The sequence below is a fragment of the Neolamprologus brichardi genome, chromosome 4, assembly GCF_056152115.1.
Source record: "Neolamprologus brichardi isolate AB-2024 chromosome 4, ASM5615211v1, whole genome shotgun sequence".
Classification (NCBI taxonomy): domain Eukaryota; kingdom Metazoa; phylum Chordata; class Actinopteri; order Cichliformes; family Cichlidae; genus Neolamprologus; species Neolamprologus brichardi.
This window is the reverse complement of record NC_142107.1, coordinates 5872452-5894091: the sequence shown is the minus strand read 5'-3', so window position 1 is coordinate 5894091 and position 21640 is coordinate 5872452. Positions and strand designations below refer to the sequence as shown.

Here is a 21640-nt window from a genome sequence, read left to right as displayed (position 1 = left end):
ACAAAGCGGAACAAGTGTGAAATGACAAAAGAAGGACTGATAGATGAAACAAGGGCTTTAAGAAAAAAGTATACAAAGAAGTATACACCGCACTTCAGGGACAGAGTGTCATCCCGCCACCAAGTGGCTCTAAATCTATTTCAGAGTGATGATGCGATAGGATTGCCGGCGTGGATTGTTATAATGCTGTAATCCCAAAGGCTTTAAGATTGTAACCACACACATACACAAACATGTGCACTGCTTTCCATGAACAGCATGTGCACAATATTTGGTATTAGATGTGGGTAGATTCAGCATTTTGTTCTCTGACCAGTCGATAGAAAGTATCTTCCTACCTCTGTGGGAATTAATTTATAGCCCCTCTTTCTTTAATTGGAAAGAAAGAGCGATTGGGAGGAAGAGGGAAGAGGAGAACAGCAGGACAGGAATTCAGAGGAGTTGCTGAAGTCAGCTTCTTCTTTCCCTCCTCCTCCTCCTTTCCCTCTCATTTTCTGAGCAGTGCATTTATCACGCTTCTTAGTTTATTGACTCATCCAACCAAATCAGGACTACTCTTCAAAGATGATATTAATGGCTGTACGGGTCAAACAGGATTTAGTTGTACAAACAGGAGAGAGGATAAGAAAATGAACTCGGTAGGAGGGATCTCCATCTATCCAACCATCTATCCAACCATCTATCCATCTGGGCCCATGTTCTAGTAATTCAATGCAGTTCAATTTTATTTTTGTAGTGCCAAATCACAACAACAGTTGCCTCAAGACGTTAGCAGTAGGCAGTAGTCAAAGCAGAAATGCCTAAACCTCCCCTTTCAAATCAGGACCACCTACTTCTGGCAGGACATGAAGGTGCTCCCAAACCCACCAAGAGATTTAATCCATCCAGGGTGTCCTGGGTCGGCCTTAGGGCCACTTCTTGGTGGGACATGCACAGAACACCCCACCTAGGAGGTGCCCAGGAGGCATCCTGGTCAAATGCTTGAACTACCTCAACTGACTCATTTGATGAGGAGCAGTGGCTCTACTCTAAAACCCTACCGAATGACTGAGGTCCACAACCAGTCTTTATTGTCTGATCATAATTATGATACACGAATTACATTTTTACGTTCCCATTAAAATTTTCTATTATCTCCGCCCCTTTAATGCATAAACACTCACACAGACACAAATGCACATATGTGGATGGGCGCAGACACATGCACTCACTCAATTGAGAAATGCAAAACAGCTGGGCTAAGACAGACAGGAAAATGTGGCCGATCCCTCGAGACTAACGATTACACGCAAGAAGCATGGGTGCCACCTCAGCGTACCGTCCAGCTTTGCTTTCCTCAACACATATGCCTACGCAAACACAAACACACATGCACACACACGCGCACAGTTTGAGGAATGTAGCCGACAGCAGAGTGAGCTGTTGACAGCGGTGCCGACTAAGAGTGGAGAAGAGACTCTAATCCCTGTCAGAGGATAGAAAACCACTCAAAGCAAAACAATTAAAATGCTAATTTCACTTCCTCCTCTCTGCTCGGCTGTTAATGACTTAGCCAGGCGTGCAGGCGAAGCAACAACATGTGTGTGTGTGTGCGTGTGGTTGTGTGCGGATAACAAACACTGTCTCATGACTTCGAGGTCAAGTGGCTGACATATTAGCATTGCTATGATATGTGTGTCGGGTGCAACTGCGTTAAGATATTAGGGGTTTTTTTCCCCCACACACCTAAAACAAAGAAACTATGTTTAGCTTAACCTTTTGCAACCCTGCTCGCAATCTTGTCACTGACCTCTACGAATGAAAATATATCAATGCCTCTGTCTGCATGTGTGCAGTACTAGGAGAGATGGAAACACACGAGACGTCAGAAAGATTTCTTAGATGGAGGAAAAGAGTAAGAGCAGTGTTTTGCCATTTTCTGCCCCGATGCCTGTTGCTGTTTATTATATTCCACTCTGCCTTCCCTGACATAAACATGCATATATATATATATATATATATATATATATATATATATATATATATATATATGTGTATACTTTATGTACGAACACACACACGTAGATCTACAAAGAGATGTCAGTAGGTAAAGATAAAACTAACCCATAGGGGAAACTGTGACATCACAGCTTTGAAAACTTTTTGAATTATCAACAGAGTCCCAACTGTCATACTGTCACACTAAATCTCTGTTTCTGTATGGGTTTGCATGCTTAGCAATATCTCTGTGTGCATTTTGTGATCCAACCCTGCAGGCCATGCATTTAATATGCCGTGCTTTACCTTACATTCAAACAGGCATTTACTGTGGCCAAAGAGCAACATAGAGTATATGCTGGCTGCAGCTTTTCCAAAAAAATGCTTTGTTTTATTTTGGTTTTTCTCATTTCTGCTGTATGTTTTTAGGAAAGTTAAGTATGTGATGGTCACTAAATCGCAACTGTGATTTCTTCACTGCTTTCACTTATATACTTATAACCATCTCCAACAGAACAGCGTGATAGTTTAGACTCCCACGAGGTAAATGTGAGGCCATGAGTGTGACCCAAACAACAATCAGTCTATTGACTTCCAGCCTACTCAGTAATTGAAAAGCAATACATTGTAGCCCATTGGAAATGTGCCAGGTGTTCTATTTTTAGCCACCAGTTATTATATCTTGTTTCCTACTTTCCTCTTCTCTCACCAGATGGGGAAACTGGACAATCGTAGTCTGACACTGAAGTACCCCGTGTGGCCACGTTTCAACTCCTTTGGTGACGCTGAGCTTGATGACAACCACCTGTCCATCGTCACCTTAGAGGAGAAACCCTTTGTCATTGTGGAGGACGTGGAAAGACTCACTGGTACCTGCATGAGGAACTCTGTGCCGTGTAGGAAGCATATCAAAGAGTAAGTGGGATATCTGTCCATCTATCACGCGGCAGTGTTAGCTAGATAGCTAAGTAAGCAAATGCAGTAAAGCTGCTTCACTACGAATCACCAAATATTACTGGTGTAAAAATGTTTGATTAAATTTTGTGTTAACAGAATGAACAAACATCTGAAATGCAGTTATGTTCACAAGTATCTGTACGAGGATACAGTTTGTGTAGTTTTTTGGATCTGTGCACCACCACGTGCATTTCAAATCGAAAAGTTAAGATGTGATTGAAGTGCACACTCTCAGCTTGATTTCAAGAGGTTTAATAAGGAATTATAGTCAACATGATTTTAAATATGAGGGTTTTTGTAATATCTAGTTTCATATATTTTTTATGTAATTGGTGAAAAATCTTTTGCCGTTATGGTCATCACCCATGGGCAGGACCAAATGCTGTGTTTCCTCCCATGAGATGCTCTGCTAGGCCTTTAATGGAGTCAAAGGCTATACTGGTTTGATATCAGGTGACTGACTTGACCAGCATTTAGCTAAATCTGAGTAGAGAATATCGCCCTGCACACTTCCGCATTCAATCTGCTACTATACTTCAATCAGACTAGACGGCAGTCGTTGTCTAGTCTGATTGACTTAGTTTGATTGTGTTTTTTTTTTTAATTTGTTAAAGTTGTGATTTTTTAACTAAAGAAAAACATTCTGCAGTCATTCATCTTAGTTGTCCTCAATAGTCACCCAGGAGTATTGGTGTTGTTTCATTTTAAGAACTCATATTAAGCATTCCAACAATCAACTAACCAAAACGCAAGTTAAACACTTGGAATAGCTACCTTAGCTGTCATGGAATAATGAGGGAACAGGCCTCACTTGGCAATGGAACTGCCTGTCAGTCAATTGTCCAATTATTTTTGAGCCTCTGGAAATAGGGCATTATGTATAAAAAATATCCCAAACAGTTAATGTACTGCTTTTGTTAAATCCCTTAAATCCCTTGAATGAAAGCAGAAAGTCTGCACTTCAGTCACGTCTTGATCTTTTGATTTAAAATCCACTGTTTTGGTGCACAGAAGCAAAACTACACCAAAGAAATTAGTCATTGTCTTCAAATTTATGGTCCTAACTGTATAATCCACATTACAAAATACAAAACATTTGGGTCTCATCAACAAGTAGCCACTCTGAACATCTAGTTTTTGAGGTATGTTATACCTACAGTACATATAACACCTCAAAAAACTGCTCCTACTAGGGACACACCCATCATGCAAGTGTAAATGCAGCCCTAATAAGCAAAACAAGGAAATGAGAACGAGATACAGTATTACCGCCTATGTCAATGATTATATTCAAGTATACAAGTAAGTTAAAAGAAAACGCATCCATTAAAATCATCTAAACCTAAGGCACAAAAATGTAAGTGTGTGTTACAGCTAGTCTTAATCTAACAACGCAGTCCTGTAATGGCACACGTGTTTATTATTGCAGCACAATAAGCTGCACTTAAGCCATCTCACCCACTCTCTTCCTCCTTACCTTGTCTTGTGGAAAAGCACAACACAGTGAAATGGTCTGAAATACACTCTACTCGCAGTCTAACTGATTTACACGTAATGTTGTTGTATGAGAAGAAGAACTAAGGACCGCATAAAAGAAAGTTTCATAAGTGTATTGGATAATCAGAAGGTAATAAATTTACATCATCCGTATTTCATTTTCCACAGCGCCGTCTCTGCGCTCCTCTGTCAGTGCATGCTGTCTCGCTCTCCCCTTTCTCTCACGAACAGGGGAAGCGATGCAGTGTGCAGGCTTTGCAGCAGCTTCTTTCCTCCTGAAAATGGAGGTGGCTGCTGAACTCAGCATTTTACTTCCTTCCATACCATACTTTCTTCTTTTTTTTCACTAACGCCAAAATACCTCTAGCCCCTTGTTATATTATATTCCTGGAGCGCAAACACACACTGTGGGTGTATGTCACAGAGTGACTTGAGTGGTGCTGAATCAGCGTAATAATAAATGACGTCTGGATCACGTACATTTTCATGGATATTTATTATAGATATTCATTTTTTCCACATGGAAATACCAGAAAATGTTAGGAGATCAAGTCTGGGCATTTTTCAGAGTTGCCCTTTCTCACATGTAGCAATCAGCAATGTTCTTGTTGCTAAATACTGGAAATCGATTTGGGCAAAGGGAAACAGATCTGCGATGTCACATGTCACACAGAGTCTAGAACAGTTCAGGGCTTTAATGTAAGTGTGAAAAAAAAAGGTCTACACACTTTGTGTCACTCGTTCAATGCGTACCGCGTCTGTCTGCAGCTCTTTTTGCGTCACACAAACAGAGCTGATTAAGCGGCGATAGTTTTAGGGAAGTGGCTGACAGTGATTTACATCCAGAAAACGCTGTGAAGTGGGGCGGAGAGTAAAGCGTCTCCAAGGAGGAACACAAACACACATTCACGAGCTTGTACGCTCTCTGTGGCCACATGTCCACTCACTCACAGGCCAATGCTGCTTTTCAGCCTCCCACAGCGCAATTCCCACTCAAGCATCCGAAGCGCCCATTTGGAGAAAGTAGGATAGATGGAGGGAAGGAGAGAGGCAGACCAGGAGTGGCGAACGGGGGGTTGGATCGGGGTTGAAGGAGTACCCATGCATGCAGAACCAGAAATTCACTCATCCAGGCCTGGCTTAAGAGCAAGCCATACTTACACTAACGCTCTCATAGTCATACACAGACCCACACTTTCCTCCCTGGAGACCCCTCAGGCCCTGTAGTGTTTCTATATCAAGTTGGCCTGCCAAGTTCACAAACAGCCCCCATAACATCACATGCTCTTACTGCCTGATCTGTACAGTGGCCTGCCTAAATGGGAACGCCGTGTTCGTGAATGCAGCTAAGTTCTGGCCTATATGCTTACTCTGTCAGCTCCCACCGTTCCCCACCAGCTGAATCTGCCAGAAACTTGGCTTATTTGTCCTTGTTTCCACTAACATCAACCTGTTCCTTGTAGTTGCATTACATTGACCACAATTTCATTCTTACTTCAACATCACAAGAATATATTGCATATTGTGCTTAAAGCGGCCATGCTTGGAATAAAGACAAGAAATTTACATATCAAAGAGTACAGTGCAGCCGCTGCCTAGTGTGACCTCTTCCGTGGAGAAGACTAAGTTAATTAGCGCTTCTAAGCTCATACCACATTACCCACAGAACCTCAAGCCAGTATCTCTTTTTCTCCGTCCATCCACTCTGTGATTTTATTCCATTGCCACTGGTGTCCAAACTGTTGAGCTACTGTTGAAATGTGTGGATCAGGAAAGCAAAAAAAAAAAAAGTTACATTGCATTCGACAGCGCTGCAAATGCAATTAGAAAAAGACATTATTTTACACTAAAAAGGAGTCAAGCCCATTATTTTATTTCTTCTGTGATGGATTAAAGATTGTTTAGTGTTTCAGTGTGGTGTTCAAAAGTTGCAGGTTTCATCAAATGACATTCATAACTGCTGACATATCGGCACTTGGCTCTTTTTTTTTTCCTTTCTTGTGTAAAACTGTTAGACTGTGAAAGTAAATGCCTTTCCAGTTCAAAGACAGGAAAGAATTCCACTTGGGGAGACATTTGTTTGACAGATCGATGGCGACTAGTGAGGGAGTTTGCAAAAAACTGGCAAATGTTATCTCTTTTTTCCTGGTGCTGCAGAATAACTTAAAAGTGACAAAGTTTCATCTCTGAAGGGTACTGCAGAGTCACAGCCTGATGCGCGGGGGTCCCCTCCTTACTTTCTGTCAAGTTTTTGCCCAGGTTGTTGTTACACTAAAGGACGAGGTTATCGTCTTCTAATTAGCACACATCTAAAAGTTAAATGAGACTCCCAGGTGGCTCAAAGTTGATGTGCTCTTGTGTGTGAACTCTTCTGCTCTCAAATTCATATACACAGATGGTACAAGGCTTGCAGATGCAGCGCCGTCAAAATTTCCTTCTCCAGAGAGGCGTAGGGAGAAAAGGGAGCATATTTTTCTAATCTTCAGTCATTCCTGAATAGATTGACCTGAACTTAAAGGTGAAAAAGACAAGGGGTGATATTTGTTCACTGGTGCAATCACAAATTTAACAAACACGATGGAAAAAATGAAGCAAACAATGTTCCTTTTGTTTTTTAATGAATGAATGAATGAGGGTTTCCTACCTAAATGTGGATGTAAAAATGGATTTGCAGGCTATGCAAAGAGCTGGTATTTGTTCTGTCAATGTTTACTTCAGTGTTCAATCATAGCGTTGATGTCGTTTGTTTTTTTCCCACCGCCGACACCGAGCGAAAGACTAATCATCTGCTGATGGTCTTTGTGTTTTGTGCTTCTGCAGCAACACGACCGAGGCTGGTGGGACGTATATCAAGAAGTGCTGCAAAGGTTTCTGCATCGACATTCTGAAAAAGATAGCCAAGTATGTGAAGTTCACCTATGACCTGTACCTGGTTACCAATGGCAAGCATGGCAAGAAGATCAACAACGTCTGGAATGGGATGGTGGGAGAGGTAAAAAGAGCCTTTTTGTGTGTGTATGTACAAGTGTGCCTGTGTTATTCAACTACTGTATTACTCATCTTGTTGGAAACTAACATCATTGCACATTGTGGAGATGTGCTTTGATGGGGCAGCATTTTGCTAATACAAAGTGATACATTTCAGATGAAGATATGTATTGAGGTTAAAGTTCACTCTTGTTCTTCTAAGTGGGGTACCTGCTGACCCCACAGGTATACTTTTTATGATATCATACAGGTGTTTCATTCTCTTATTCCAAATTTCCTTTCAGTTACTTGTTTTAATTAGTGCTATTTAGAATTACCAACATATTAGACAGTTTACCTATTAGCTAGCTTTAATATATGGAACTATGTACTGATGTCATGTTTGCCATATGTCCTATGTTCAGGGTATTGAGGATGATAAAGGAGACAGATTCTTTGACCATATCGTGTGACTATTTTAGATCATATTTAATGTTTTTAGAGGAATAACTTAATGTTTTGCTGTTATGGTTGTTTTATAAGACATTTAATTTTAAGGCTACCAAGATCCCCAGTCAGTACTACTGTTAAAAACCTGGGTGAATATGTTGATACGTGTTTGGTTTTGCTTAGGGTAAGGTAGTGTTCAAGTAAATTCGAAGGAAACAAATGAAAGTCTAACCTGTGTTCTCTGAAGTTGTACAACTGTATACAGTGTTGTGAAAAAGTATCTGCCTTCTGCTAGATTTGTTAGTTTTTTGCATATTTGTCAAAGTTGCATGTTGCAGATCATCAAACAAATTTCAATTAGACAAAGATAACCCGAGTAAATCCAAAAGGCAGATTGATGATTAATGATGATTTGAATGAAGTGAAAACTGCTATCCAAACCTACCTGGCCCTGTGTGAAAAAGTAATTGGATCGATCTCCAGTTGGCGTGTCAACGTATTCTTGGGCAAGATACTGAGCCATGAGTTGCCCTGATGCATCCGTTGGCGTGTAACTGGTGTAAATAAAGTTCTTGAATCTCACATTTGCAAAAGATATCTTGCTGATCAGACAGAGATGAACTTTTTTGAGTTTGAGTCCCGTTAAATCTAACACAACATTTAAACATGGAAGCCCCTGAACTAGCGATTCGCCAACAATATGTGATCAGGAGGTAAATATTGCAGGGCAACAAATGTGTGAGCAAACAAACCTCAGAACTGATGCCTACTGTAAAGTTTGATCTTAAGTAATCTGTAATCAAAGGCACTAAAAAAAAGTGACCAACAATTTAAAATGTGCTTTTTTTTAAAAGCAGACTGTTAGAATGATCATATATTTTTTCATTTTTTTATGTTTCAAAATAAATTTAAATATCGCCAGAGCAAATGTTCAGAGAGTGTAAAAAACAACAACAACAACAACAACAAAAAAACTGTTACTATAGCAACTCAGACCTGAAGACCCAAGTTCCAGAGTTCATTTTAAGACTATAAACTTTATAGCTGTCTGTATTTTTTAATGGTAGACTTCATTTGCTGGGTTGAATGTTATTTGTTATTTGTTATTTGTTTTAATCCTATTTTTCACTTCTGCTTGCATATTGGCTACATTGATTAAATTTCAGTATGAGATTAAAAACTTTATTTATGTGCTATCAGTAATCTTTACATTCTTGTCAACATTTACTAGGATGGAAGAGACAACATGTAGTTAGCCTAATGAAGACATTTTTCTACTCTGTGATAGCTATTGAGGGTGTACTCCACCTTTTGACCCTGTGACAGCTGGGGTGGACTTTAGGCAACAAAGCTGGAAAAGGATCCAGATGGATGAATGGATGAGTAGATTGTAACTTTCTCTTCCTTTCTCCCCAATCATTCCTCTTATGTCCCTGCTCTCCTCCCACCTCCTCCCCTACCCTGAAAAGGTGGTCTATAAGAAAGCCGTCATGGCCGTCGGATCTCTGACGATCAATGAGGAGCGTTCTGAGGTCATCGATTTCTCCGTCCCGTTCGTGGAAACTGGGATCAGTGTCATGGTGTCCCGTAGCAATGGAACCGTGTCCCCATCAGCCTTCCTTGGTAATTGTCACCAAATAGCTGCTCCTCTCTTGTTAGACTGAGGAGAGAACAAGAAGAAAACCTGTCTTGTTTGCTTCTCCGGTTTGTGTTAGTATAGAACGGTGTTTGTTTTGAGTGTGTGTGTGTGTGTGTTCCCTCAGATACAGCACTGACAACATAATTCACTTCTGTTACACAGCTGTCAATACTTGCTCTTTCATCTGAGGGATTTAGCTGAACGCCCGCTTCCTGCCACAGCGACTCTCACTTACCTGAGAGGCACTTAACCGCAGGATTTTAACCTAAGAGACCACGGCTATCCCCGTTATGGTTCCTCAGTCACGTTCATTTGAGGCAGAGTGCTTTAACATTGACATCCACAATAGTTTGCGATGCCACTGACCCAATGCACACACAAGCTTACATGCAAATTGGCTGCAGGATTTTCCACGAAAAAGAGAAACTCTAACACACACAGCAAGGACGCACAAGCAAGTACACATGCTGACCTGCATGGAAGCATGCAGTTAGTGGTGTGAAAATGGAAATTATAAGGGCTTAGCAGGAAAACCTCATAATGGCTGCTTGCCACTCTGCACATGCACACTCAAATGCACACATCCCGGTGTGCGGCCCTATGCCAGCAGTGCTCTCCCATACATTAGAGCAGAGTTTAATCTCTGCAGTAATGTTAAGGGTTCAGAGGGAGGACAGGAGTGCTGACACCAGGGCTTTCTATACTGTACCCCTTATTCCACAGCCAAATAGGAGGAACGCCAGTATATATGCAAGTGGTTTGGGGTAGGTGGGTGGGGTGAGATCTGTAGGGCTTCTGAACTTAGAACGGTCTGCTTGGACATGGAGTTCTTTCCTCAGTATGTGTGTGTGTGTGCATACGTTATTTCTGACCTGTTTATTCCTTCAGTTTATGGAAAGACGAGGAGTGTGCAAATGATAAGAAAAAGTGATGGATAAGCTATAAAAAGTGCAGTATTAGCTAAGCATGAGCACGACCTCTGTTTTCTTGACTTTCTCTCTTTCTTTCACAGAGCCATTCAGTGCATCAGTGTGGGTGATGATGTTTGTGATGCTCCTGCTGGTGACTGCAATGGCTGTCTTCATGTTCGAATACATCAGTCCTCTTGGCTTCAACAGAAACTTGGCACAGGGAAAAGGTGAGTACGGACACTCAAGCTTAATTTAGACTCCTGCACTGATTCTAGCCTATGCCAACATTTATGCCTGTGTTGCTGTGGCGCTGCTGCGTGTAGTCTAAGGAGGTGCACGTCAAGTTATGCCGTAGGGTTTCAGGAGGGTTATAATATACCTACGACATAAATTTAACACAGAAGCACAAGTCCACTGCTCTAATATTGTGTAGTTTCAATTACATGTCACTTGTTCTACAAATAGATGTTGAAATATTTGTTTTCTTTCTTTCTAATTTTATACCATCCATCTCTCTTTCCCACACACTCTCTCTTTCCTCGTTTTCAGACCCTCACGGCCCTTCGTTCACCATGGGCAAGGCAGTGTGGTTGCTGTGGGGTCTGGTCTTCAACAACTCGGTGCCGGTGCAAAACCCAAAGGGAACCACCAGCAAGTTCATAGTGTCAGTTTGGGCCTTCTTCGCTGTCATCTTCTTGGCCTCCTACACTGCCAACTTGGCCGCCTTCATGATTCAGGAGGAGTTTGTCGACCAAGTCACCGGGCTTTCAGACAACAAGGTAACGAAGAACTAATGAGGTAGTTTTATGATATGTTTTTTGCAGGCCTGCAGTTTTATATCATACAACAGGATTAGAAAATCATCATAGGATGAAGGGGAAAATGAAGCATAGCACCTGTTTTTGTTGCGTGTGGCACTACCTTTCTTCTCACGAAGTTCCAGTCACCTGAATTCAAATGTACAAGTTTTACCGTTTTAAATCCAGCTGGAAATTGTGTTCTGTTGCTCCAGAATGAATTAACATGGGCTCTGTTTTATGCACTCAGAATCAAAATGACATGCATATAGAAAAATGCAGCAACAAACAGAAAGACTGGGATATAAAAAGAAAAGGTCAAGCCAAATGTAGTGAAACAGATTGGAGGGTTGGAGAAGGCTAGACAAAAGAGCAGAGTGCTTCCAAGGACAGAAATACAGATGTATTAGGGGCGATACTATCAAGAGAAGGCTGACGTAGAGGGTTTTGACAACAAACAGACGGAGAGAGGGAGGGAGGGATGGTGTAAGAGGTACATCAATTGGCAGGAGAGAGACTGAGGACTAGCAAAAGGCCAAGACACACAAGATGGTACAAGACAACAGGCAGACAGATATGGGCCAGGTTGAAGGCTGAGGTAAGGGAAGAAAGGCATTAGGAGGGAGAAAATAGAATATGTGGAAAGACAGGGAGGGTCGGGAACGAAAGGAAACAGACAAGAAGGGCAAATGGCCGTTTAGACAGTTATGCTGAGAGAGGCTCGCCATCAAGCCAAATGCGACCGACAAAATGATGAAAAGCATTCCTTGTGCACGGCCATGTTTTGTGTAGTTTACTTTAAGTGGGTTTAGACCGTTAGCAGGCACAAACAGATGCACTCTACTGTACCTTTCAACCAGGGGTAAGGATGTGACACCACTAGTGTAAATTCTTATACTTTGGTACAACCATTTCCTTTAAAATGCAATTATAATCATTTTATATGATGAGGCAAACACTTTTTTCCCCTAAAAGTAACATTTTTTTCTTTCAAAAGTTGCAGGACCAAAATGCTTCGCAAAAGCGCACACACATACACACAACACTCTGTTGCATCAGTGCTCAACGAGATGAAGTTTAAGATTGCATCACTCCCCTCAATGCATTTGGGAAATATAGGCATAGTTTCCAAAGCAGGCTTTTGCCGTTGTTTGTTACCATCCCTAGGTTTGGTGCTTTACCTTTAGCTTTCTGGCTAGCTTGCTATAGCTGTGATAGCATACATTCCTGTTGAATACTAGTAATGGACAGCGGTGTGAATCAGATAGCTCCCCTTCGCTGCCTCGTTATATCAGTGCGTGTAGGTGTGGTTACAGTTAATATGTATTTAAGCTAATGATGATGACAGATCTTTAAAGGCAGCAAATAGTTTACTACCACTCAGTCTGAAATGTTAGTACTGATAGTAGTGATATATGTACAGGCTCATCTCTACCATATACTTATGGTGCTCACAAACTATGTGCAGTGGACAAGATTTTGCACTTTCTAATGAAAAGTGGCAGCAGTGTAGAATAGGCTGGGTATCATCACTGATTTCTAGAATCGTTTTGATTCCGATTCACAAGGTCCCGTATCGATTTCGATCCACGATTCAATTTGAATCAGGGAAATTTTGCCTCAGACAGTCAGAAATATTATAATTCTGATCACGTATCAGTACATTTCCATATTTTTCTATCTATAAAAACAAAGAAGATTTTCCTGGCCTGGGATTTTATAGCAGATGACCTTAAAAATATTCTGCAGTAGATCAAAAACGAAAGAAAACCATTAATCAACATATGAACATTACCTGATGCTGCTGAAGTGAAGCAGAGCAAAGTTACAAAGGTTTTATTAGAGACACAGCCAAGCGTTTTGCAATTTCTGCATAATTTTAAAAAGTGAAAAGTTTAAATTTGTTCAGTATTGAACAGCAGAAATGAGGCTTTCTTTTCAGAAGTAAGTAAAAGGAAAAAAAACAGCGGCCGACAGCACTGTAAACAACGGCAGACTTGTGCGTAAAAAGCAGGTGAATAATGCAGAAAACAGAGATTTTTAGACGGGAAACTGTTCTTGAAGTACAGAGAGAGAGAGAGAGAGCTCTGCATGAAGTGTGATTTTTTCTTGGTGGGAGCAAAACAGGAAAAGTCAAAGGGAATTCATGACGATGTTTATGTGAAGTGCTGACTGCTGGTTCAGTCAATATTGTTTGGAGAGAGATAAAAACCTGCAGCTTCAGAATCAGTGCAAAAAGGGCGTAAACACAAAGCGCGGACCCACCGAAACATCAGAATCAGGGAGCTGTCGGCTTTCAGCCCTGCCTGTGTCCATTCCGTCGGGTAAGAAAGGCGACATCTCCACTGATTTTGATCTATTGGCTGGTCCGCGCTTTGTGTTTACGTCTTTGTGCAGAATCCGTGTACCTGCTCTCATTTACTGTTTTAGCTGTTTGGTGGTTGTTGAAAGTTTGTGAGGTTTAACCTGAGATTCTGACGTTTCGTGCAAAATACATTCACATTTAAAAATCGATTCAGGATTTTATTGAGTCGATATCCCGTTATCCAAGCTAGAATCGATTTTAATCGATAAATCGATAATCAAAACCCACCCCTAGTGTAGAAGCTTGTTTAACTAGTGATCGTTTTAGCATCGCTGTTAGCATTGCTCAAAGATCATAATAAGTCACACAGGCATTATTTTACAGACTTTGTAGATTGTAGATTACATTTGGTGGATGTTTGTGCCAAATCTAGGAATAGAGAGCTTTAAGAATTGTATGCAAGTATAAATTTAAGTTGATTACATTAGTTACTAACAGAATTCTTAGAATGGTCTGTGAGACACCTGTGGGGAAGTACAATAGAACAAATTACTGGTAATGAAGTGTTTCTTCTAAAATTACACATTAACTGCACGACTGGTCGATCGCTGTGTCACATTGTTTTGATTTTAAATTCCTACTAACTGAAGCCTTCAAAAAGAGTTTTGTTTTTGTTTTTAAAAAAGTGTATTTTACATATCACTTTCTTAAAGCTGCAGTATTTGTGCATTGTGTCCATTTCAGTCAATGGTGACAGGAAGAGCTGTTTTTATTTGTTTTAATAATTGATGAAGAGAAAGCAATGGATGTTTACTGAGCTGTTGAACTTGTCCTCTAAGCAGCCTGCTTCATGCACAAGTGGAGATCAGTCAGTTAACAGGTCTTTGGTGTTTTATGGTGCATGGGGATTTGTCTTTGCAAATCTGGCTGCTCTTTCTCTGCTTTTCGGTTTTGTTTCGGTTTCTCAGCATTATAAAATTGCTTTTTGCGAAGCCTACAGACTTCGAAGTTCAAATGTAAACAACTTGCTGCTGTTGTTGGAGCTGTAGTAGCTTTCAGCGGCATTATGATGAAATAAATAGGTTCTGGCACTTTCCACATGCATCTACTTAGAAGAGATTTAAAACATCTCACTAACAGTCACATACGTGTAGATTTGTAGACATGTAGACAAACGCTGGGAAGCGATGGGACATGAAAATGTAGCGTGGAGACCCCTAATAACTCAGTCACTAAAAATAGGATGGCACAATAGGATCACTTTTGATCGCATGGTAATTACAGAGGTCACCTGGTGGGAGGCGGCCTTCCTCCAAACATTGACTGTCTGACTGCAATCACTCTCAGACAGACTAGTGAAGGTTTGCAAATAATTACAGTCTAGTTCATAAATGAGTGCAACTCTTCTGCAATGTGCCTCGCTCTACGTAAAAGCAAGGTTGCACAGTGCCTGCTATAATTCAAACATTTTGTTTCAAATCTACGAGGTTCTGAGTAGACAACAAATGTAAGTTGTTAATGTAAATTTCTGTTTAATATGAATTTCTGTGGACATTGCAACAGATTTGTGATTTTTGCCAGTTTATCTCAGTTAATTGAAGTCATTCAGTTTATTGGTATTTTGATGCACCAAAGTTGCTTTGAAGACTGGTGTGAACGCAGATCTGCTCTTCAACCATTTTAAAGGCAGCGAGGTTGCAAGTTTATTGCACATAGTCTGAATAATTTTGTTCATGCCGTGATCTCCGCTGTTTTATAGCATAATATTTACACACACAGAGAATAAAAAAAGATAGTAAGACATGTATCAGCCTGCATGCCAAATATCCTCGGGCAAGATACTAACCCCAAGTTGCTCTCCAATACATCCATCAGAGTGTGAATGTCTCCAACTGTTCGGCAGGAACCACTCAAGCATAGAAAATTGTGAATGAGTGAAGGAAGCATGTTGCATAAACTCCTTTGAGTGCTCAGGTAAAGTAACAGAGCGCTATACAAGAACCAGTCAGTTTATAGAGATTAGGAGATGGAGGGGAAAGCAGAAGCAGAACAGACCAAAGAAGACCTGTAGGACAAAATAGAAGAAGATAAAGGAGTAGGGTGAGTTAATAAACATGACAAAAGCAATGAGATCAATCAAGGTTTCATGATAACCACAGACATTTGTAAGCAATATATTTATATGTTGCACAGAGTTACTATAATTTTATTGTGTTTTATTTTATTTTTTTTTATTCCATTTAGCTTGTGTAGGTTTGTAGGTTTGCTCATTTCTGTGGTTTGTCGAGTCAACTGATACTCACATCGCCATCCAGTGTCTGTAAACATGTAACCTGTCCTTTGTTTAAGGTGAAAGTTTTTACCTATTTAATAAAACATATTCCAATTATAGTTATGTAACATACATGGACATAATGTGTAGACTCTCAGTTTTCAGTTGAGAGTATCCACATTCAAATTGGATGAAGGGTTTAGGAGTTTTAGCTCATGTGCCATCCTTTTTTTTTTTAAATGAGCAAAAGTAATTGGACAATTGACTCAAAGGCTGTTTCGTGGGCAGGTGTGGGCAATTTTTTCATTATGTCATTACCAATTCAACAGATAAAAGGAAGATTTTGCTGTGAACAGACACTATGTGGTTAAAGGAGGTCTCCATGCAGGTGAAACAAGCCATCCCTAAGCTGCGAAAACAGAAAAAAAAACATCTGAAATGAGAAGATTGTGTTAAAAAAATGCTTTACTTCCGCACATTTTTATACAGTCTTTTTGTTCAACCCACTGAATTAAAGCTTAAAGTTTGCACTTCAACTGCACCAAGGTTGTTTCTTTTAAAATTCATTGTGGAACAGAAAACAAATATTAGAAAAAAATTGTCTCTGTCCAAATATTTATGGACCTGACTGTATATGAGAGAAATTTCTCATCTGGGTTTTGAGTCTTTTACCCAGGTAACTGGATTTTGTCCTGTGAGAAACCTTCATATTTTAATTAGATTAGTGATTATTACAGTCATTACACACATTACCAGATTTAGGCCAGATGACTCACCTCACTCAAAGCTCACCTCTTACTGATGCTCTCCTTTCCCCATGGCATTGTACTGAAATGCAGTTTAATGTGCAGGGTTTGCGCAACCCTGCATATATTTGAAGCAAAACTGTGATCTCTTTCTAAAGCTAATCAAACAGATTCTGGCAGCTAACCTGCAAGTAAAAGTATACTGCTGTATCAAGGAAAAGACGCTAAAGTACATCTTATGGATAATTTGGTAAGACCTGGAGGTTTCTGACAGCATGGCAGTATTTGAAAGTTGAGAATACGTGCTTTTTTAAAATAGTCTTTGGAAACCCTGCATCAGAAAATCGTCCGGAAATCTTGCCAGAAAGCCTTGACGGACAACAATCCCCACGATCTGGTTGTGGCTATGTTGCAGGACGGTGAGTTCTTTTATCTACACCTATCTTAGCCTCAAATCCTCTCCTGCCTCCGCTCCTTCATTTTGTCGTCAGCTCTGCATTAAGCTTTCGTTAGCAGCAGCTGGTGCAGTTCTTAAAAGCCCTTCACTGGTAATTATCAAGCAAGAGAAGAGTGCTTTTCCAGTCTGAATCCCAACCCACCACTCCACCACACCCCAACCAGCCCCTGTCACCCCCCTCTCACTCCTCCTGGGACATTTACCCTCTCCTGACCTAAAAGCTTCTATTTAACCTTAAGAAAGGCACAAATGAAGAAAAGATGAAGAAGGAGAAGTAAACAATAGCAAGGACTGTGGGAGGAGAGAATGTCTCCTAAGGGCTGTTGCTTGTCATGCTGACAAACACACTGTGTGACATCTCCACTAACATATGAATGCGCACTAGTATGCACAGCGCAGTTTGACTTGTCGACACGCGCTCACGCTCACCCTGACCTGATTACACAGCGGAGACACATATATGTGCCGTCAGATGCAGAATGTATAAACGCTTAGAAATATGCTCAAATATATTATGCAGATTAGTTTTTGATGCAAGCAAACAGTGCATCGTTTTTGCAAACAATCAAGCAGATGAGTTTTGTGTATGTTGAACAGACAGAGAAAACAACAGGAATGCTAATAATCCGCTAATGAAATCCTCCAGTAGCGGCCTACAAGTGGAGTCAATCGTGTGTTGTATGAATACGTTAAAGCAAAGTAAAGTAAGCCTGTAAGCGTTTGAGATGACATGCAGTGTTATGTTTTTGAGAACCGCTTTAATAATATGGACTGAAACCGTCGGCGCACAAACTAGCACAGCATGTGGTTAGAGTGAGGCTCATAAATACACACTTGTAATTGACAGGGTTTGTCTGCTTCTGGCACCAAGGGCAGATTGTTACCACAGTGCTGGAGGGTTGGTTTTTACCTCAGCTACAAGCACGCTTGGACAAAACTCTTGACCTGTACTCTGATACACTGATTATACCTGAGGGGGTTTGTGGAGGAGGCAGAGAGAAATGATGGGAGAATTTAAAAAGAAAAGAAAATCAGCGAGTGGATGGGAAACTACGGCACCAGTGGTTCCTTCAGTAAGGGTTGCTCTTGAAGTGTATAAATTCAAATGAAGATGTGTAACCTCAGCTTTTCCTTTTCCTTCTCCATTGTTCTTCTCACAGTTTCAGAACCCATATGCTTACTCGCCTCCGTTCCGCTTCGGGACCGTTCCAAATGGTTCCACTGAAAGGAACATCAGGAAGAACTATCCCGCCATGCACCAGTATATGGTGAAGTATCACCAAACTGGAGTCCAGGATGCACTCGTCAGCCTCAAAACGGGGTAAACAGACACTTTGTGTGCATGGGTTTTTGTGAGTTTGTTGGTAAGTGCACTTTTACATCATTCATATGTGTGTAGTTTTTTGTGAAACCCTAGGCCTGTGAAGTGTACCTCTTTTATGCCTGAATGTATCCACGCTTGTGTGTGTGTGTGTGTGTTTGTGTCTGTGGTGACAGGTCCTGTGAGACTGTGGATGAATGGGCTTCCTCATTGGGAACAGCAAGGGTTATTTTTAGCACTGGACTCTATAGTGGGACTGAAAGTGTGTAAAGGGGGTGGGGAGTGGGGCGGTTATCAGTCTAACCAAGGAGAGATCTAAATAGTGTGTGGATGAAAAAATAAAGGTAAAGATGGGGGGAAAGAAAAGTGAGGACCAGAGTCAAGAGGAAGGGGGTAAGAGTTGAAACCCAAGTGGCAAATGTCTAATTGCAGAAAATGAAGCACAAATGGGCCAAGAGACTAGAGAATAAGAACATAGAGAGTGCACTGGAAAAGAAAAGTGAGGGAAGGGGAGGATAAAGAAGGGCAGAGAAAAGGGACAGGAAAGGGAGTATGGAGCATCAAGGATAAGAGAGACGGGAGGGAAAATGAGAACGTTAAATGACAATCGGTCGTTGAGATGACAAGAGGATATTTTTAATTGGTCACTGGCAATGGGGTGGGATCCAATTAGAGGTTCTATAGCTTAGACAACAGGCTGCCCCTGGGGAGAAATTAAATAGAGAAACAATAGATCCTCTCAGCTCCTTATCTTCCATCCACAAGTTACAGTATAAGAAAGCTGGATGTAAACACAGCCACTATGGTACTGTTAGGCACCCTGGCTTCTGTTGTTTTATCCACATGCAACATATATACATGTGTTGAAGTAAACTAATGCTTTGTGCACAACAGCTTATAAGTACACAAAAACACAAGCTTATCTGTGTATCTGTGGACTCCACCTGCTGAAGGTGTCTGCAGTCAGTAATGCAGTCATTGATATTTCGGCTCTGTGGCATAAGCAGTTGAGCAGCACTGCACCATTCAGCTATTTGGGGCTCGATGGCTGGATTAGCTGTGATCACACATAATGCTGAGAGGCTTTACACACAAAGACACACACAAAATCTGTTACAGCCACAGGAACCAAGAATATTCACAGGGGAGCAAAAGTGATTTGATTTAATTATTGTTACTCTTTAAAAATAAGCAAAGTTCAACTGTTTTAATGGTTATGGTTAATTTAATGGGTATTATAATGTTGTGTTAATACATGTGTTTCAGAGGAGTTTGGGAGTTTATAATGCTTGAACCACCGCATTAGCGTCGCACTGTAACACACTCGATTCTCCAGTATTGAAAACATCTTCAGTCTTAACAAGTTGATGATTGCCAAATTCAAGTTAGCAACTTTTTTCCCTCTTTTTTCAGAAAAAAACACCCCCATCTATTATGATGAATCGTACAGTTTCTCTACATTGGTAACAAAGTCTGATAGTAACAGAGTGGACAATTAATTGCTAGAATAAATGCTAAAAGCACATGGCACAAATCAAATCATGGTTAAAACCTCTATCTGATCAATAATTAGTGGTGTTTTCATCATGGTATTATGCTATTATAGGGACAAGTTTGGCATTAAACGCAAAAAACCCAGCAAACATATCTCCATGTGCTTAAGATTTTGTCAGTAACTGTATGTGGCATCCTTTTCTGTAGCTTACATAGTTGTGGGAGGCAATTCAAGCAATTTATATATTGACAGATTTATATTTGCAGACACAAATTTTTAGAGAATATATTTTTAAAATCATTTGAATATAATAGAATTATGAAAATCAACTATTTTGCCAATTAAAAAATTAATGCAAAGATATTTTGATTGCAAAGCATTCCATAGTGCAGTGTTTCCCAACCTTTTGGAGCCACGGCACATATTTCACACCACCAAACAAAAATGTACAGAAGAGGATTAGGGCCACTGGGGGAAAAAAAGAAGTGGGAACATCTTTTTTTTTTTTTCGAATTCTGAGAAAAAAGTCAGAATTCTGACTTTAATCTCAGAATTATGAGATTAAACTCAGAATTCTGAGAAAAAAGTCAAAATGCTGAGAAAAAAGTCAGAATTCCGACTTTTTTCCCACTTTTTTTCCCCAGTGGCCTTAATCCTCCTCCGTAAAACTGTCACAAACAGTATTTTGATGATTTTTTCCCCTCGCAGCAGGCCTAGTGGAATTAGCTTGGTTTGTCCCCAGTATACCTTTTTTGCTTTGTTGCTTTCTTCTGACCAGTACTCATGCTAGGGCCTTCATCTGGGTTGGAATTTTCTCCAAGACCAAGGTCAGATTGACTACTTTTTCTTTACAATATTTATCTATTGCTATTTTGCTCTGCATCATCTCAATTACATGACTATTCGGTTTCTTCTGTTTTACTGGCAGTTGGCGACCCATTTAATTGGAGCAGTTAGTTGTACTGCCCTCTAGTGGAATAGAATGTAATTGTTCTGCCCGTTACTCACGCCGATCGCTTAGAGTACTAATCAGGTGGAACCAGATAGTCTTCCACAGCACACCTGGTTGGGAAACACTGCCATAGTGGACAAAAACAAATGAAGACAAAAAATAATATAAAGAACTCTATGAAAACCAGGAAAGAATGCCAATAACAATATTTTATGTGACTCAAATACTCTTTAGACTTTTGACAAATGGAATTTTTTGGCAAATTGTTACAGCTGATTATTCAAAGGTTAAAACCCCCCTTTGGGGCACATTAACACAGCCAATTCAGTTTCACAGTGATGTTGTTAATCATTAACATTTCACGGTTTGCCAGATTCTTAGCATTTATGTTGTGGATTCAGCTAATGATACTTGTCTTTGTTGTTTCATGATAGTTTAAACACCTTATGTTATGTAGGCTACACTGCAGAGAGATGTCCTGCAATAGTAAAAGAAAACTCAGAGTGACACTCAGTGTTCATTTAAAGGTGTAGATGTAATCTGGCAAGAAAATGTTTTACAATCTTTCACCGTCATGAACGTGTGGCAGATAAGTGGTGGCTGAATTGCCGTCCAATTCACGTGAGCTACAGCGTGTCTGGCTAGCATCTGCAAACATGCACAAACAAATCCCTGCTTACAGAAATGCACCAGTGCACACTTTCATCTGTTCAGTCGCACACACTTGCTGACACACACTCCTGGTTCCCCCACGTTTGGATACACAGCTTGCGTGTGGATGGAGCCAGTGCTGGGTTAAGCTAATTACACAGCTAAACTATCGGCTGTGAGTCTCCGTTAGAGGACTGCATGTGACATTCAGTAAATGCCAACCAGTCACTGCACTATTAGCGGGGC

The 21640-nt window shown here is 40.5% G+C and overlaps 1 protein-coding gene across 2 annotated transcripts in view; it reads left to right on the top strand.

Annotated features, from left to right (window-relative positions):
- grin2aa (glutamate receptor, ionotropic, N-methyl D-aspartate 2A, a) overlaps positions 1–21640 on the top strand; it is a 168874-nt gene that overhangs the window by 135352 nt on the left and 11882 nt on the right. For both annotated transcript variants that reach the window (XM_087839679.1, XM_006798054.3), the window contains exons 6-11: positions 2690–2892; positions 7252–7423; positions 9318–9471; positions 10500–10625; positions 10948–11177; positions 18136–18296. In XM_087839679.1, the coding sequence (XP_087695805.1) occupies positions 2690–2892; positions 7252–7423; positions 9318–9471; positions 10500–10625; positions 10948–11177; positions 18136–18296 (1046 nt within the window). The remainder of the gene's footprint in view (positions 1–2689; positions 2893–7251; positions 7424–9317; positions 9472–10499; positions 10626–10947; positions 11178–18135; positions 18297–21640) is intronic.